At 45.0% G+C, this 19,419-nt stretch overlaps 1 protein-coding gene across 1 annotated transcript; it reads right to left on the bottom strand.

Moving 5' to 3' along the window:
* Positions 1-658: 658 nt before the first annotated feature.
* Positions 659-1,380, bottom strand: LOC136547099 (zinc finger protein 36-like). Its single transcript, XM_066539069.1, has one exon. It carries the CDS (start codon positions 1,256-1,258, stop codon positions 659-661), a length of 600 nt encoding a protein of 199 aa, XP_066395166.1. The 5' UTR covers positions 1,259-1,380.
* Positions 1,381-19,419: the final 18,039 nt, after the last annotated feature.

The following is a 19,419-nucleotide window of genomic DNA, read 5'->3' as shown; positions in this document are numbered from 1 at the left end:
TTTTCTTTGTCGAGTGCTGTCTCGGCACTCGACAAAAGCTTTACCGAGTGCCCGACAAATGGCTCTCGGCAAAGGCTGCTTTGCCGGCCATTTTTTTCTCGAGTGGTCTTTGTCGAGTGCAGCACTCGGCAAAGCCTTTGCCAAGTGTATTTAGGGCTTTGCCGAGTGCCGCAGGCACTCGGCAAAGCGCCTGAATCCAGTAGCGATGAATGAAAACAATCGCCCGTTATAGATGTAAGATTAGGCTATCCTGAGAGATGAATGAAAGCAATCGCCCTTTATAGATGTAAGATTAGGCTATCCTTGGTTAAATTTACACTTTTAACGAAGAACTAGTAAAAACATCTTAATATTTGCACAAATATTAATCTGGAGGCAAAATATTTATGAACTATGCCCAATGTCCGTTGGCCACCAATAAGTTGTACAAACACAAAGCTATATACATTCATTAACTTGTCCCCTATCCAATGCCCTAGGGAAAGTTTGCAGGGTATATATAGTACCAAATACATGCATGAGAACCGTAGCATGTTTTTTTTTTCCATGCCATGCATCTATGAACTTTTTATCCAAACCATCTTTATTCGATTTAGCCACTACTCAGCAGTCATAGTTTCGTCTCCCGACTGCATGCTTGCATGGCTTTTCAGTTAGTTCACGCAGAATTTGACGCCCGACGATGCTTCTTGGCCTGCTGCAAAGGCAAGGGGCTCTGAACCTCCTCGTCATCCTCGCCCCGTCGTCTGACGCCGGCGAATGAAACGTCCGGCGCAAGGGGCGTCAAGTTGAGGTCAAGCCAGCCCGCGCCCGCGCTTGCAGTGCTGCTGGGCGGCAGCGAGGCCGGCACCGACGGGCCGTGCAAGTAGTGGAATCTCTTGTGCCCGCCGAGCGCCTGTCCTGTGGCGAAGTACCTGTGGCACACCGTGCAGACGTGCCGCCCGGCGCCGCCGCCGCCGCTCCCAGACGACGACGACGCCTCCGCGTCTCCCTTCTGATGCTGGGACGACGACGATGGCGCCCTGCCATCGTATGCCGCCGCCGCCGGCGGCGGCTTGCGGTGGCTTGCCTTGTGTCCGCCGAGCGCTTGGTACGACGCGAACGCCTTGCCGCAGATCGGGCAGCGGAAGTGGAGCGGGAGCTCAGACGACGACGCGGCCCTCGCGCGTAACGGTGGCGCGTCGTAGTCGCCGCCGGCTTGCTGGCACGCGGCGACCAGCGCCGCGAGGCACAGGGACAGGTAGTCGTCTTGCCCCATCTATCTAAGGATCCTTGCTCTCCTGTCTCCTGTAATGATGAGCTGTAGCCACTGATGTAGAGCGTAGATGGACGGAATTCTTGTGACCAATTGAGATGTAGTAACACACAGACACAGCAGTATTTCATGCAGTTGCATGCTTTGCGTCTCTAGCCATCTATGGACCATGGTTACTTACTTATACCTTGGGAGAGTTGGCCGGCCTGAATGAAAGAGCGGCGCGATCGCGTCAAAAGAAGCACGAGGAAGCAGCCACGGAAGGCGAATTGAACGCGAAGTGTCGACAGACTTGGAAAGTGCAAAGTATCTCTGAGATGACTGATGGCGTATATATCCCGCCTGCTACACACTTGCGCTCGTGCGTTTGAATCCTGCGTCTCCTAGTCCCGCTGGTTCTGTTTTGTTCAAACTCGATGATCTCAACTTGCAATTTTGTAAACAAAATGCGAGGAACTTTTGTGCACAGAGTGCCGTGATGTCACTGTCTTTTGGATAAACAAAGTGATTGATTACGAACTCTCTGACGAGCATTCCGGTTGTAGAAACGATGATTGTTTCTTGGACAGCTGCACACGTTTACCATGTGTCCACGTCGTAGAGAGTGAGAGACGCGTCGATGGTCGTGGGTTTTGAAGAGGTCGTGTCCAGTCTTTTTGCTTTTTTTGAGCAAAATGCCCAGTCTTGCTTGTGTGCGACCGATCTGAGACAATTGTGGCAACATGCTTTCACTTTTAGGCCTAGTCCCTCTTTACGGGCCGTCTCGCATCCATCAGTGATGCCTGCCCGACCTTGTCGCTACTAGGCCCGATCATCAGCCCACGCAGCCCCGCCTATCAATGTTACTATTGGGCCATCAATCAACCAGACAGAAACGTATCGTTCGTCAATGGCGTGATCGACACAAAAACAAACCGTCAACGGCCCAATGCTGCCGCTGGCGGAAGAGAGAGACCACACGGCCAATTCCGTGACAGACGAAGAGAGCGTGACGGACGACGACGTGGACAAGAGCTGATGAACCTGAAGAGAAGTCGCGCACCCATGACTCATGCCTGCACTGGACTGCACACCACTCGACTATTACCAGGACCGACCGTGTCACGGCTCCGACCGTGACACGAGACAGGACGAAAGAAGCAGCAGAGATCGCGGTCCAGTACTCCAGTTCTCGCGTCAAAAGCGACGTCACCTGGGCCGTTGCGATCTCGCCGCCGACCACTTCAACGACCTACCCCTGCAGTGTCCAAGTGGAAGCCACTGAGCCGGACGCGGCCAATGGGATGGGATTGGGATGGATGGAACCCGAAGCCAGGGCTGTGTCGCCATAAAAGAGCCGAAAGCGGCCAGTGAGTCCCACCGCTGTGCCGCGTGACCCCCGCGGGCCGGCGTTAATGCGGCGCACAAAGGTCCCGTCACACGACCGCCGCCGATCAACCGAAACTGGCAGCCTGATGGCCACGACACCGGCACGGGCACGGGGCGCGGACGCGGCTGCGAGCTGGCTGCCCGCTCCGTGGCCGCCAGCAGATCCACGTAAGGTCTCGTCTCGTCGCCAGTGCTCGCTCGATCAGCACCCCCTTCGTCGGCCGGCCGAACCTTCCGTGGCTGTAAATGAACTGCGTAATAAACGATGCTGATGCGTGAGAGATCCAGACGTCTGATCTGGGGGTCTGTGGTCTCTGCCTGTCAAAATCTTCGGGAGGAATCGCGTGGCGTAAGCTTCGTTCGGTTTGCCGAAACTTAAAACTAGCTGAAAACACTGTTCTGACTAAATTGTTACAAGAGAAAAATACTGTTCCAACTGAAAAAAAAAGAAGCCCAACAAACCGGTAAGCCAAACGGACCGTAATGTCGGGTAGTGATCGACCAGTAATGATGGATTTGGGTTCCTGGGCGTGTGTGTCAAGGAAGGAATCCCTACCGTATGTGGAATTGTGGATTCAGTAAACAAAAGATGGAATGGGGCGTTGTCTCACCTGTGGCCAATTGGAGAAACCAAAGGCAAGCAAGACAATTTCCGGCCGATTCTGCTTTACTACGAGTGTAGTAGTAGGTATGGCGCTAGAACGGGTCCATCTGATATAGCCAGGTCCAGCGGGCGGGCAAGTCCAAGATTCAAGACGGTGGGTTTTACAGTGCTGGACTAATCTCGTACAACTAAAAAGAATAAAACATGAATATTTTTTGGTGCAATATTTATTTTGGTTCGTCCGTCTGCCCACGCTTACAATACCTGCCTGCTTTGAAGAAAACAAATCGATCACCTAAAGCCACATGTATAGTAGGAAACAATAATCATGCATCGAAATCATACTGCTCTGGAAGGGAGGTACGTTGATGTTCTTCAAAGGATCTCGGTCTGCTTTGAAGGAAACAAATCAATCACCTGATGCCACATGCATGGAAGGAAACAATAATCATGCATCGAAATCATGCTGCTCTGGAAGGGAGGTACGTTGATGTTCTTCAAAGGATCCCCGCCTACTTTGAAGGAAACAAATTGATCACCTGAGGCCACATGCATGGAAGGAAACAATAATCATGCATTGTCTCCTGCGATATTTGTTTTGGTTTGTCCGTCTGCCCACTCCGACCCCTGCGATACCGTGGCTAATAAAAAAAGAAAAATCTCCCCTCGTCTCTTTCGTGGCCCGACACCCGACGCCCCCCCCCCTCGACGGCCGACGACGCTCGTCCCTCCTGGCTGCGGCGACGCTCCTCCCTCGCCGGTGGCACTCCCTCTCACGGCGGCCTCCCATCTCCAGCGAAGCTTTGCGAGCTCGGCCTCGGCGCGGCCAGATACGCGGGCACGGCGGGCCCTGGCTACATCGCGTGGGGGCTAGGATGGCCGCGTGGCAGGTACCTTCCTCTCCCAAACCCCATCTCTTCTTCTTGCGTTGGATGCTGGATATGTGATACCTATGTGAATGAGGAGCTAATCTGGATGTGTTGCACATGCTTCTTTGCCTGCACTTACTGATTATGTGTGAAACCTATCTGAATGAGGAGTGAAATGGCACGGTTGAAATTGAAACCAAATTGAAGTTGAATAATTCAGCTCTGTATGTTTCCTTGGCAGCTCTGTATGTTTCCCCAATGTACGGTTGAATAATTGGGACCAATTGATTTTGCTGATTGTGCATTAGACATGTATCTTAAATATGTTTGGTAGATGATATGTATGCTGAAGCTACTCCCATGGCATTGCTGCCGTACGTTAGATTTGTAGCTGCTGCATTAAGAACATGTGAACTCTGATCAAACATTGTCGACTTCAGTAGGTATCCGCATGGACGCTGAGTATTTTGGTCCTGATAGAAGCATGCAGCTTCTCATGAGAAGAACAAATTGAAGCAACATGTGTGTAAGCCATCTACAGAGTGCGTGCATGACTGCATATACGTATATGCGATTAGAAGAGGTGGAAGGGAAAGAAACTGATCTAGAGTGCAAGTGCACATGACATATCTAAGATACATATATTATGAAGTAGCTCACTGTCCCCTCCTGCCCTCCATTTTCATTTTTAGATATATATTATGAAGTAATTAGCTTGTTATAAACGTCATATATTTGAAAACATAAACGGAGGGAGTACTTGTGCATTTTGTGTAGAGCCGCACTAGCATAGGATAACACTACAGCCTGCATTCTTGTTGTTTTTGCATTCACGTGTATAACTTTAGAGGAAGTGTGTAGTGTGCTACATATAGGCTGTTTGGTCATGCTTTTGCTTTGCAATGTTCCCTTTTCTCAATTCTCATGACCTGGTTCGTTAGGTAATTCAGATAGATATGTCTAGTTAGTGGATATGGATTATAATAAAAGGGCTAAAACTGTATCTGAGGAAGAAGAAAAGGATGAAATGATGATGCAGGTTTTTCTGGTACTATATTTAGCTTCTATCAAAATTAGAACAAGAACTCCATGTTACACTTCAAAGCTTAGTGGTTCAGAATATACACGTGGACTTCTTGAGGGCCATCCACATCGTTCTTATCATAATTTGCGTATGGAGCCATGGATTTTCGAAGCACTTGCTGATTACCTTAGTTCAAGAGGGCTTTTAAAGAGTACAAGAGGGGTTACTGTAGAAGAACAACTAGCAATGTTCATGTATATGCTTGCGCGAAATGCAAGTTTTACTGCATTGTGTGATAGGTTTCAGCACAGTGGAGAGACAATACATAGACATATCGTAGCAGCCTTTGATGCAATCTCTTCATTGGCTTTTGATTTTATGAAGCCCCATCATCTGAGACCCATTGGAAAATATCGACCAATCCACATTTTGCACCTTACTTTCAGGTACATATAACAAATATATGTACTGTTTCAAAATTCTTACCTTTTTCTTACATATATACTAATTACAAATAGCACCTCTTCTCTCCCTTCCAAAACTGCTTAGAAGCAATAGATGGGACTCATGTTCTAATCACAATCAGTGCAAGTAAAGCAGCACCGTATCGGAATAGAAAAGGAACTCTTTCTCAAAATGTGATGCTTGCATGTGACTTTGACCTGAACTTCATTTATGTTTCCACTAGCTAGGAAGGTTCAGCATCAGACGCTGGGGTTCTACGTTCTGCCATTAGGTCTAGCCTGTCCCACCGCGCCACCGGCACCTGCGGCGACTCCTAGGACAGGCGTGGCAAGGTGTAGGGGCGATGGCGTGGCCACCCCGTAGTGGCATCGGCGGTGGCGGTGCCCCCTTAGATCTGGTCGGCAGGCAGGAGGAGCCTCGAGCGAGATGAGGGACGAGCAGATCGAGCGGGATGAGGAGCGAGCAGATCGACAAGTTACGCCCTTTCCCCCTCCCTAGCACAACAAGGTGCGGCTAGGCCATCGAGCTCCACGGCCCCCGGCGATAGCCTAGCCAAACCCGCGTGCTCGGCTGCCCCTGGCGACGGTGCGGCCCCCTGATCTAGCTACTTCAACCTTCCCCTCTCCATCGGCATCATAGGGGCGGCTCCCCCTTTCGTGGCTCCAGTCAGGCAAGCAGCAACTACAGCTCGGGCATGCTCAGCCCACATAACAGCCCATCACACCCAGTGCTTCTCTTCTCGTCTGACCCGTGCAAGCTTCTCCTGCTCTATCGGATTCCTTGTGATTCAATGATTTTTTACAGTATGCTGATACCCCGCTTGAATGTTGCAGTAGTGCTTCTCTTCTAGAATGTTGAATGTTACAATTTCAATGGTGACGTGAAGTTGCAGCCTCCAAGAGCGACCAAGGATAAAGAGAAGTACCATCGGTGACTACTGTACACCGGCCACATAGGTGACGATTGCAATAGAGCATATCTTTTATATTTTTTTTGGACAAAGATTAAGGTCTGGCATCGGCAACTTCTCTAATGTGATCGAAGTCTATTAGTGTCCAGATTGCTATCCGGTGGATGAACAAATCATTTGACATTGTATAGTAAACTGAGAACTAGCTGCTTAGGAAAAATCTTAAAGAATTCATGACAATTATGATAGTTCTGTTGATCTATTTATCCTTTCTATCTTTACCACATCGATTCTTCTTTCTCTAAAACATACTTGATTACTCGTAAATTCATGGTTAATGCATTAAGTTTTGGATTGTTATAGGTATGGGCAAGGTTGTCGCTCGGCCCTTACCGAGTCGGTGAGCCTACGACGCCGCGCACTCCGTGACGATGTTAATTTCACGAATTTTGCTTTTTGGATTAAATGTCACTTTAACATTTTCATAGTATTATTATTTTATCGTGCGATCCTTGTGTTTTTAGTACAAAAGTTTTACTGTCCCGTAGCAACGCACGGGCACGCTACCTAGTACGTACAAAAGTTTTCTTCACATATTCAGAGAGGGACATTTGTTGGTATGTCGTTGCCAATTGTCTCTTTTTTCTAGCATTGTTTCATTCTGTGGTTGTAGGAGTATGGAGTATCTCAATGTGATCTCTTTGTCTGCATGAAAGTGTATTTATACCATGGACCAGCGATGCGCGCGGACACAATATGCACCGTAGTGTGCTTCAAATTTTGAATTCACGTTAATACACTTTCCGAATTTGACGTCGAGCTCGATTTCGCTAGTAGTTGTTTTCTTTTCAGGAAAAAAAAACGTAGGCGCCACTTTCTCAGTCCGTTGATCAACTCGTATAATAAATGAGTGTACACAATTTTTTTTGAAAGGCTCAGGAGGGGTGACCCCTACTAGAATATATTAACCCAAATAGAAGTTTTGTACTTTCTCTTTCTGAAAAGAACGCAACTGTAGAGAGAAGGTGATGTCCGAGAAAAGGATGCAATTTTAGGGAGTTAGCTGTCAAGTAGCTGTGTGTACGAAGCCCATTGCTTTTACGAAGACTAGGTAGCGTGCTCGTGCGTTGCTACGGGACAGAAAAACTTTTATATAAAAACACACGAATCACACGATAAGATAACACACGGCCACACCTCGCCACTGCACCACCATTCTAGCCACTCAAGCCCATAGTGAGCCCCCACGCTTGCCTCGCTCGCCGGTATGTGCTCGCCATGGCCGTCGTCATAGTCTCTCCACCTAAGAGGCCCAAGGCCCCGCCTTTTTCTTTGTCACGGTACATAACACGCACACACGCGCACTCGCACTCGCATGAGCACCACAAGCACGGCCTTGTCGAGCCCACAACGCTCTGGAACGCCGGTGCCAGTGACCCGCCCCGAAGGCTCGCCATGGCCGGAGCACCACCACGGCAAGCTCCGTTCTGGCCATCACAAGCCTATAGAGACCCTAAAACCCCACGGCGAGCTCCGCCTCGTCGAAGGACATGCGTTGCACGTAGCCGCGCCCGAAGAAGACCCCTAGGTTTCCTAGTCGCGCTCGCAACACCAGGACGGCCATGCATGGTGGTGATGGTGGTCGCCTACTGCAGAACTGATTAGAACCAAATACATATGCTACTAATGTAGTAATGCCACCTGCAAATAGAGAGTCAAACCGACAAGCTACTACTCGTATTTAAGAATAGAGTGATTTAATAGGTAGTGCTAATCCCTATACTGATAGTTAGTCAAAAATACCGTAAACCTCTTCTCCGACCTTACTTATCAATGAGCTTAGCCGGTGTTTTTTCTATGCACAATAGTTGCAGTGTGATAATATCAAACACAGCAATATAATATTATTTAGCTATATTGAAGATGGAAATTCTTGAACTGAAACTACACAAGGTCTGAATTTCTTTCAGAATCCTGACCTTTTTCAAAGGCAAAAAAGGAATCCTTGACAAAGTATGCTTTGCTCACCTAACAAGAAATTTACGGCTCTTGAAAGGATCAACTACAGCAAGTGAAAGCTAATCTAAACTACCACATAGAAAAATGGCTAAATCAAGGTCTAGCAAGCTCTTAAAACATTATTATTCAACAATTTATATGTTTGAGAAATCAAGGATGGTTCTAAGATCACATAAACTCTGAAATGCATCCCACATGATATCCTCATGCTCTGTGCAGCTTGGATGCCAAATACTTGATAGAGTAACTTTTCCTGTGTTATTCTAGCGCAAAAAATCCCGCAAAAAGAGATATGGTTATTACGCATAATAGGAGGGAACATTAAGAGTGTAATGCACAACCCTTTATGGATAGACCTTTGGGTGTATATATAGCCGGAATTTCATCCTCTTTCAAAGATTGCGAGGAACAATATTTGTGTACATACAGTCTTCAGTTGGTAGCCAGCACTGCAATTTTAGATACAGACGGGTCACTTAGCCAGACACTTGGAAGGAGAGAAATTATGAGATGGCACTAACAGCACACATACATATTTTCACAAACTCACTAAGACAATGATTCAATTAGAGAAGCTATTCACTAATAGCATACATACATATTCAGTAAGACCATGATTCAAGGCTACCCACGACATAGTCCAGGAAGCAGGCGTAGGCAGCAAACATTGTATGCCTGTGTGTTCGTCAGAGTGAGAGACCAACTCATTAGCGGAGAAAACCATCGATCTGCAGAGCTTGGCATCACAATGATTGGATCGAAAGAGACTTACGCTTGCTGTGATTCATCAAGGGTCAAGCGCTCCACAGGGATCCAAGAGACCTCCCATCCAGGAGGCTTACGGAACATGGCGGTTCGGATAGCTTGTATGCGGTTGATATCTGAAACCTAAAAGACAGTAACAGTATACTTGGTAGCTGACTATATGGTAACTGAAAAGCAGAGTTCAGTTACTAAAATGTCTGCAGAATTACGTACAGGCCAGTCAAAACCAAAAGCTAGCAGCGCACCACCATCTAACAGTGACTGGAATGTGTAGGAGCTTCACTGAGCCCGTTCCACCCCAATCTTGTTTCTAGTAGAGTTGGCGTCGTCTAATAGATGATCTGGCCGTCAACAATAAACAGATGCTACAGAAGTGGAGGACTTTTAAAAGGAATTCACAAGCTGAAGCTTTCAGTGCACAATCTACTTTGTAAAGCGTAATACCAATATATATAGTAGCAATGGAGCCAGATATTGGGCATGCTCAATCTAATTACATATGCAAATATTCAATTAAGATTCTACTAAACAGAGCAAGTTCATTCCAAAATAAATAAATAAATACTAAGCAAAGTGCGAGGGAAAGAAACAATTCTGAAATACCTAGAATCTATGGTCCTTCACTCTATTTAAATCAACAACCCTGTTAACCATATCGAGTTGTTTACACCAAAATTTGGGAGAAAGAACGTGGGAACTCGTAGGCTTACAAGATTGTGCCAATCAAAGAAGATCGATGTCAGCCACGATTATGTAATCGGGTCTCTTGGGATGACGTCAGCGGATAGCGACGATGAACTACGATTGGCGCCAGGAAATTACATATCGGACTCTACAAAAAGGGAAAGATTAGAGTCCAAGTTGTCTTAAATTAGAAATATTTTCGTTTATGCCAAGGATTGTAACGAATCTTGCTCGAGTAGGATTCAGGTTTAGACTCCGGGTATAAATATTAGACCTCGGCTATTGTAAAGAAGAATCAATCAATCTAAATACATGTCAATTATTTTTTTGGCTCCGGCCACCCCTTAGGAGTAGGAGTAGAGTAGATCTTGGTGAGTTCTGCAACGAGTACGACTGCATCGATCCGGTCAACCTCCACTGCTTGTCTGTAAGTACCGTCATGGTTTATACCTCTGTTCGTATGGCTGCATCGATTCGGTCAACCTCCACTGCAGCTCTGGTATAAGCTAGTTATCAACTCTTGTTTAATTCAAGTATGGCCCGTGTGATTCTGCCTCACACCCCACTGCTTGAATTAGATCAAGGTCAAGTTATCGGCTCTACCTTAAAATGGCAGTCTTTGGTAGATTCATTTAGTTACCGATATTGCTTATTGCTTTCATTATTTATCTAATTACAGCAATATCACTCTGCCCGATTGAGATTGATTTAGATCGGCCTTATATCTTATTTGACCCATCGTTTGCTAACCTAAAACTGATCTAATCTACACCTTAAACGATCAGTTATGTCTTATCGGCTGTTTTACATCAATCTTGATCGTGCATAACGTGCGGTCAAGGCATGTTGCGTCTTGAGTAGATCTATTGGCTAGAGAGAACCGTTCCACGGCCTGTTATCACGGCCTATGTGATTCTGCCTCATACCCCACTGTTAGCACCATGGAGTGGGGATCGATATTTAGTAGATCTATTCCTAGTAAGGCATGACTTTAACTGTGCGTTATGCCTGAATCGACTGTTTTAGCCGATATCGAGCGCTTTCACGAACAGTTCACATCATAAGACCGTTGAAGTAAAGATAGGTTGAAAGATATGTTAGCCCCATAATCTTATTATTGTATTACGGCCTGTATGATTCTGTCTCATGCCCCACTGATATTAGTAATGAGTTAGGGTTGTCGAGTCTATTGTTATTTCTACGGCCTGCATGATTCTGCCTTATACCCCACTGGTCATGATGATAGATGAGATCTAACATATTCATTAGATTTATCTTTATTAAATGGTTAAGTGGTGTTGAATTGTTTCTTTATATAAAAAGGGGTTCGGTTAATTATAATCATTGGCTCAGCACAAACCGATCATTGTTGACGTCTTATTGCCATTGATTAATATCTGTTCGATTAATGATATTTATCATGAATGATAACCGATTCTTTTTACACAACCCCATGAGCTCTAATTGATTTATTCTCATGAATATACTGGAATCGACTATTTAGTCGATCTTCTTTCATATCGGCTCTCATAGCCGCACATTCGGGACTGTTTGGCAACACCGGCAAGTTTCGCCCTTAATTACTGATGAACTTTCTCTCCTTGTCAATTGCAGGGTCAAATTGACTGGCACATCTTGGGAGGATCACGCAGGATCGACCACCCCTGCACTGAAGCTAGGAGGATCTGCTCCATCGAGCGGATCCTTCCGGCTTACTGCGTGTGTCCTCGGCACAGGACGAAAATTCTATGTCGACACACATTTCTGGCACGCCCGGTGGGACCCTACAACCGTCATGGCGGTTCACAACAACGACAACATTCTTATGCTACATTATGAAGATCTACCTGATGGGGATAAGTGTATCATCAGCAAAGCTATAGAAGAGTTTTAGAACAAATATTTATTGTCCTACACCAAAACACGTGATAATATAATTGTTCAGAAGTTTCCACTACCAAGAGTTTGGTTACACGGGCAGACAGACACAACTAAAGTTGGAGACATGCATTTCTTTAAAGAAGTTGTGGACAAATCTATTCGTGACGCCATATCAAGCCATAACGAAGCTTTCGTGGACGTATTCTGTAACGCCTTGAAAGAGGTGATTCATGGATTTCCAGTTGGTCAAGGCAGATCGACTTATTACAACATTCCAGATCCATCGACCTAGGGGACCAATCAAGTCGGTACTAGCCATCAAGAAGCAGCATCGGCTGGTAGTGGTGATGTCTAGACAATTTAGGGTTCATCTGAACAAACTCAAGGAACTATGGCAAATCAAACACAGTACCATCCTAGACCACTAGTACAGCATGTGCAACAACCGATGGGGCAAAGTCGTAACCAGGTGATTAATTTTGGCACATCAGACCACATACCGTCGTCGGCTTAGAAAATAGCACCGTCAATTCAAAGAATCTGTAGAGATATAGATCATTATATCTATAATTAGAGACTTTAATCAGTAAGCCAACAAAGGACTCAATAGATTGAGATTCCACAAGGGTATCACTATAGCATAGATTATAACACCCTCCACATGATGCCAATCTAGGATATCAAGGCCACGGGATTTGAATTCATAGATGGGTCAGCAGGTACAGAGGAATCCATATCCGCAAGCTGATGAGTTATTGCTGAGGGTGACTAAGATGATGAAGAATCAGTTTAGTCTAAAGACAAAAGGGCTGACCTTTTCGTACAAACACCCATATCCAGAATGGTATGATTTAGTCGCTCTTCCAATAAATTATAGGCTCCTAGAATTCGCTAAGTTCACTGGCCAAGACAGTACAAGCACGATAGAACATGTCAGTCGGTATCTTATACAATTAAGCAAAGCGTCAGTTGAAGATGCCCATTGAGTTCGTTTCTTCTCTCTGTCCTTATCAGGGCCATCCTTCACTTGGTTTTCATCATTGTCTATCAATTCCATTACCAATTGGGCTGACCTGGAGAAGAAGTTTCATACATATTTTTATACTAGGACTAGAGAAAAGAAGATTACCGATCTGACAACCATAAGATAGAAGACTAATGAATCGGGCACTGAATTTCTTCAGAGGTTTTAAGAGACTAGGAACTTATGCTTCTCCTTAAACTTGGTCGATGATCAACTAGCTGCTTTGGTTGTTCAAGGAATGCTGCCAATGTGGAAAGAAAAGCTGCTGGGACAAGAATTTGACAACTTGAGACAATTGGCTCAACGTAGCAGCGCTTAATAGCCAATTTTAGAGTATGCGTAGAGATACCCGATTCCATAAGAGTACCTTAGTAGCCGAAGCTTATGATCCATACTCAGTCGATGTCGGCTATGAAGATGAATAAGAAGAGGTTGCTGTAGCTGAATGGAATTGGGGCAAGAAGATAGTGATGGTGCCAAATCCTTAGGGAAGAGGAGTCAAGGAGAGCTATGACTTTGATGTCACCAAATCAGATAAACTCTTTGATTTCTTGCTGGAGAAAGGGCAGATCAAGTTGCTCGATGGTCATGTCATATTGCCCCTAGATCAGTTGAAGAATTAGAAGTTCTGCAGGTTCCATAATGCTACTTCTCATTCCACTAATAAATGCAAAATCATTAGGCAGCATATACAGAGAGCTATTCAGTAGAGGAGGCTCAAATTTGATACGTCTCGGAAAATAAAAGTTGATGATAATCCTTTCCCAGGAGATCAAAATATGGTTGATGCCGGGCTATTCAAATGAAAAACTAAGGTCCTAACATCAACTAAATTAAAAGAAGCTAGAACGGTTGATCCTAAGATGCAAATATTGGTTGATGAGTATAGAGAAATTAGGAGACGTCGTGCCAAGTAGAAGAGCTGATATGAGCAGGGGAGGGCGTCAAAAGCAAAGATGACAAAGCTATAGGTCACATCTCGGATTCTGTTGAATAAGTGGCAGCGACAGAAGGAAAAAGATTATCAGAGGTGGTTAAAAGATCAAGCATACCAGCATCAATTGAAGCAAGAAAGGTATGAAAGGGAACAAGCTGAATTACATTGGAATTGTCCTTTCTTCGGACATAGCTGAAATGAAGGTTTGAAATTGCCTACCAGACATGACTATCCAGAATGCAGCAATCAATATTAGGAGCATAAGTAGTCTCAAACCAACCGCTAGTCTATCCATGCTCAAGATGCATATCATCATAATAACATGGATCGGTGCTTAAAAAATAAAAATGTTCATGATCGGCTTGGAAAAAGAGTCGTTGATCAAGACTGGGCTGATCATGAAGAAGAAGGCACTAAAAGAAGATATGTGTGGCAGGAAAGCCAGTGGTGCCGAGGAGGTTTAACAAGAAGTCAGAAGAGAAGGGTGCAACGCCTAAGGAATAAAGAGATGGAATAGGCTCAGGCATCCAGTAAGACTCAAGCGTGGCGTACCAAATAGATAGCCGATAGAAAGCCACCATCAGCTAATATCCAAATGGCTTTTCTGTTGCCATCAGAATTCAGAGCTCCAGCAGATCAAGAAGTTTATTCAGATGTCGATGAATCAGAGTATGAGAAGATAGTTGCCAAGTTGATGGTTGTATAGCAAGCAATATTTGATAAGCCAGTCAAACATCGGCACTTAAAGGCGTTATATATGAAAGGTCTTGTCGATGGAAAGCCGATGAACAAGATGTTGGTGGACGGAGGTGCATCTGTCAATCTTATGCCTTACACTACTTTTTGTAAACTTGGCAAAGGACCAGAAGATCTGATGGAGACTGACATGATGCTTAAGGATTTTGGAGGTAATATGTCTAAGACCCGGGGAGCAATAAACGTCGAGCTAACAATTGGAAGCAAGACTCTGCTCACTACATTCTTCATCATCGATGGGAAAGGGTCTCACAGTTTGCTCCTTGGTCATGATTGGATTCATGCAAATTGCTGCATATCATCAACCATGCATCAGTGTTTGATTCAATGGCATGGGGATGACGTCGAACTGGTTCGTGTTAATGAGTCCGTGAGTATCGCAACAGCCGATCCAGTCTTTTGAGAACTAGGAAACTTTGAATGTTTTTCTGGCAAGTCATGGGAAGAAGGCTTCATTAAGATCAGCAATGAAAGCCAACAGATGATGCAAGCGATCGGCTCTGAAAGCTTGTTTTAGTAGAAAAATTGCAACTTCACGTCGGCAATTGGATTAAAGGAAAATAAGCGTTGAGTCTTGGAGATGGATTTAGGCCGACGTATGTGAATGCTGAGTCAAAGTGTGAGGGTGATTCAAAGTTAATGGATTTCTTAAGAAGTTCTATTTCGCTTAATAGGATGCTTGACCTAGGTTGATTAATCATTCGACTTTTGATATGAAAAGTTTTGTGGTACGTTATCCTAACACCTGGTCAACATTTGATAGCCGATTCATTCTCGGCTCTAAATAGCCGGTACTAGAAAGGTATTGCCTCTAGTTCAAAAAACAAAAATCTTCAACAACAATAAAAGCTGATACAATATGTATCACCTATAGAACAAAAGCAAAAGATAAAAACAGTCATACGCAAGAGCATTGTACTAAGGTATATTCATGGAAAGAATAGGAGTCTTTGTTCATCGGATGACCCTAGATACAATCTAACCAAAGATCTTGTTCACCACATCCTGGGTAGATGTGATGTCTACTATGGCCACCACTGCCATGACAAATTCTTCGAGCAGGTCCTCATGCTCCTCAGGGCCATCGCCCATTGGGAAACCAGTCTCCATGGCGTGGAGCTCGTACCCAGTTTGGGCTTGTGCCATGGTCAGCGCCATCGCCGTACCATGATGAACGCCATGGAGGGCGATCTCCTGAACATGGACCGTGACATCTTGTAGACGAGCATTGATAGAGGAACCCCGAGCATTGACAGCGTCTACGGCCGCGTTCACCGCTAGTTGGAGACATTCCAACTGCGCTATCAGGGCTGACAATCACAAAAACAAGAAGACTATCAGGATGAAGATAATGGAAGTCGGAGTAAAAAGTCTTCATGGAATTCATCTACCCACCACTGTGGCGTCGGATTTGGCCAGCCGTGTCTGGACAGCGTAGGCCTCCTCCTCGGCTGCATGAAGAGCGGTCTAGGAAACCCCAAGGCAGATCCCGAGCTATCCATTCTCTCAAGTCACCTTAGAGTAGCGATTTTGAGCCGCCCTCCACTCCTGAAGGAAGCGCCGGGTGTCATCGCTGTTGTACGAGTCAGAGGAGTCCGACGACAAAGCCAAAGTAGAAGATACAACGTTAGAGGGCTCATCGGCCCTAGGAAGAGGACGAAGGCTGTCGTTCACGATGAACCTAGAAACAAAGTAGAAGAGTTCATCGCTGTGAATAGAGGATTTGCAGATCGTTGCCATGAACAAAAGCCATTAATCTCACCTCATATGTCAGAGGTGCTGACTCACTGGCATGTTCTCCTCCAGGATCTCCTCTGCCACTCGCTTGCCATGGTTATCCTCATCAACCATGAATTCGATTGGATCTACAAGAAGGGAAGGGAACCGCTAAAGAATTTTGGAAGGCGGAGAAGTGCAAAGGAACAGTTGCTAGTGGAGATGCATTCGAGGCTGAAACCACCAGCTTGTATTTGAAGACCTGAAGCGAAGAGGCGAATGCCTCGGGATGTGTAAAAGGCAGCCGTAATTAATGGAAGGCGAGACGCCATTTCATTAATACTAATGGGAGTACAACATCGAGCAACTAAAGGCAGAAAATCGAAGGGTTCTCCTAATAAAAGCCATGTTTTCAGACTCAAATGATTGAGATCAAAAGTCTAGGATCAGTTGTTTTAAATCGGCTCTTTAGCCGAAACGAGAGATACAATGAGATAGCAGAAAAGTATGTCAGTTTTATGCAAGATACATGAGTTAACCTATGGATTACAAGTTTAAAACATCCTAGATAATTTTCAATATTTCTAGCCGGACGACATCAGCTTCTGCAATCTTTTGCTTGTATTCTTCGGCTATTCTAGGAGTGTTCTCAAGACTACTACGAATGGCTCTGCTTCTTTTCACTTTGGCCAACAGTTCCTGTTTCCTTTGTTTGACGGCATCGGGTATTTGGGCTAGAGTAAACTTGCGATGGTTAATAGCAGCCTTCACGTTTTCTAGTTCCTTCTCAAGTTCAGCATGTCTGATTTCCAGCTAAGAAAGCCCTGGATTGGTCCTAGGGGAAGAATTTTTTAGATCATCAATCAGCTGCATCAACTCTTTAGCCTCTTGCCTATTAGAGTTATCCTGGGCCATCAAAGCTTCATGATTGGACAGGTTCCTCTGAATCGTTTTCACCTTTAGAGCTTGATCTTCAAGGGTAGGCAAATACGATAAGACTCTAGAGAGGGCTAGAGATGGATCGCCCTTTATAGCCAAAAAGACTCTCTACATAGATTTAGTGTCTCGGACCAAATTGGCTACGTTCTTCTCAAGTATTGGTAGTATGTGTCTTAGCCAATTTCTGGTCTCTTCTGATAGGGCTTCGCTAGAAGAAGTAGCTGGCGATCTGATCTCATCCTCATCAAGATATTCCTCAAAATTGAGAGAGTAGCTCCGGGCTAGAAGACTGAGTGCCTATGTACAAAGGAAAACACAATTAGGAGGTTTGAATCGGTTTATCAAAAAACGGATGGCAAAGAAGGTATAGTACCTTCTCTGTAATAGCCTCTATCGGAAGAGGGGGAACAACTAATGATGCATCCACGACATTTGGCCGAATCAGCTCTGAGCTTCCAACATTGGTGTCTGTAATAACAAGGAAAGATTTTTAATTCATGTTTGTTGCAAAGGAACAAATGGAGCAAGTGACTCCCTCACCGTGAGTTATTTGCCAGGCTAGGGAATTAGCAGCTTGAGTATGGACGGCAACAAGACCATCTTCAGCGCTGGCAGGATCGCTAAGTGGACTGTCAAGTGTTTCCTTGAGAAGTATCTGGCGCAAGTAAAAGTCAGGAGGAGGGTAAAAGACTAAGTAAATCAAAGAGTTAAAGAAAATGCTTCGACAAGCATCACGAAAAAATTCACATTTTCTATCGTTGTGGAAGCATCGGTTACTTCCACTGAAATCAACTCCTATTGAGGATCGGCCGACAAAGGTTTGGTTGGTGATGAAACAAGTGCCTAAGATAGTAGTCCCGCACCCAAAGCAGACTGGGATGCAATGCTCGATAACTGTGAGAAAATGGGATCAGAAAGTTGAACATCAGTTTGAGGAAAGTATGAATTGTTCACCTGAGCAGCTGATGGCCTTGTTCTACGGAGTCTTTTTCTAGTAGTAGCCTTTTGAGTTACCCCTAGAACCGCCTTGTGTTTTGGGGATTGTCGTGTCATGATCGTGGGAGTGGCAGGGGTTCTCATCAACTTCTTCAAGGAAGGTGCGGTTGATCCCATCCTTGAAACTGGGCATGACAGTTGGTAATCTATAGGATGCCCTCTCCTGTCTAGGCTTGGAGGATCAAATTCAATGTCCTAAAAAGATCAGTTAGAATGGTTGGCAAGAAAATTCACCAAGTAATCTCTCTGAAAAGCAGATGAAGGATTACCTCACTATCAGAAGTAAATTCCCCATCCAGAGCTATACACAGAGGATAGATTGGCCCATAGAAGAGATGGGAACGCCATTCTTGCCACCAGGAGTCAAGGAGGTTGGAAGAAAAACTAGCTCTAACCCAGTCATGCAAGGAAAAGGAAGGAAGGTCTGATCCTAATTGAAAGGCTCTGGAAGCTTCAAGCACATCACTAATATCCTCTCTCGGCTTTAGGATGTTCTTGAAGAATAGGCAAGGGGGAAGTTGACCGAGGCCAAACTGATAGGCTACAAAAGAAGGGTTGTAAAACTCATAGGTTGGAGGATTTGCCTAGAATGGAGGAACCTTTAACCATTTTGCCACGACCATGATGAATTTGGCTAGGAAAACATAGGGTTTAATAAAGGAATTGAAGATCGCAGCCGCTATCTCATCCGAACAGCCGGATTCAAATCAGAATTGAATGGAAAAATCAGTTCATCATCCTTATTATAACGTAGCCAAGTTAGGACGGCTACGTCAAACCCTCTGTAAAACTTTTTGTAGAGGTGGCCAACATCGAAGTCAATTATTATGGGCCGATGCAGCCTTTGCCTATAACTTGTACACTATCAAGCTCTTCCTTCTTCGGCCTCTATATTCCTCATCAAAATTAGAGAAAGGAAAACTCAGGGCTTTGAGATTAGGCCTCACCATCTTGTGCATGTACAAATTGAGCCACAATTGTATTAGCCACCAGGGGCCACTGATAGTCTGTATTGGTCCATTCTTCAACAATTGGGTAGCCACCTGGTAAATTAGATGATAAGCAGCTCCTAGCAGATATTTTCCAAGAGGGATATCCTTGCCTAATGCTAAGTGCTCCACCATGAGTTTGTGATTATAAGTTGGACCACAAGATGTCCCATAAAAGATGAATCTCTCTAACCACATATTCAGAAACCACATATTCT

The sequence above is a fragment of the Miscanthus floridulus genome, chromosome 3 (assembly GCF_019320115.1).
Source record: "Miscanthus floridulus cultivar M001 chromosome 3, ASM1932011v1, whole genome shotgun sequence".
Lineage (NCBI taxonomy): Eukaryota > Viridiplantae > Streptophyta > Magnoliopsida > Poales > Poaceae > Miscanthus > Miscanthus floridulus.
The sequence above is the reverse complement of the archived record's forward strand: the minus strand, read 5'-3'. Positions and strand labels throughout refer to the sequence as shown.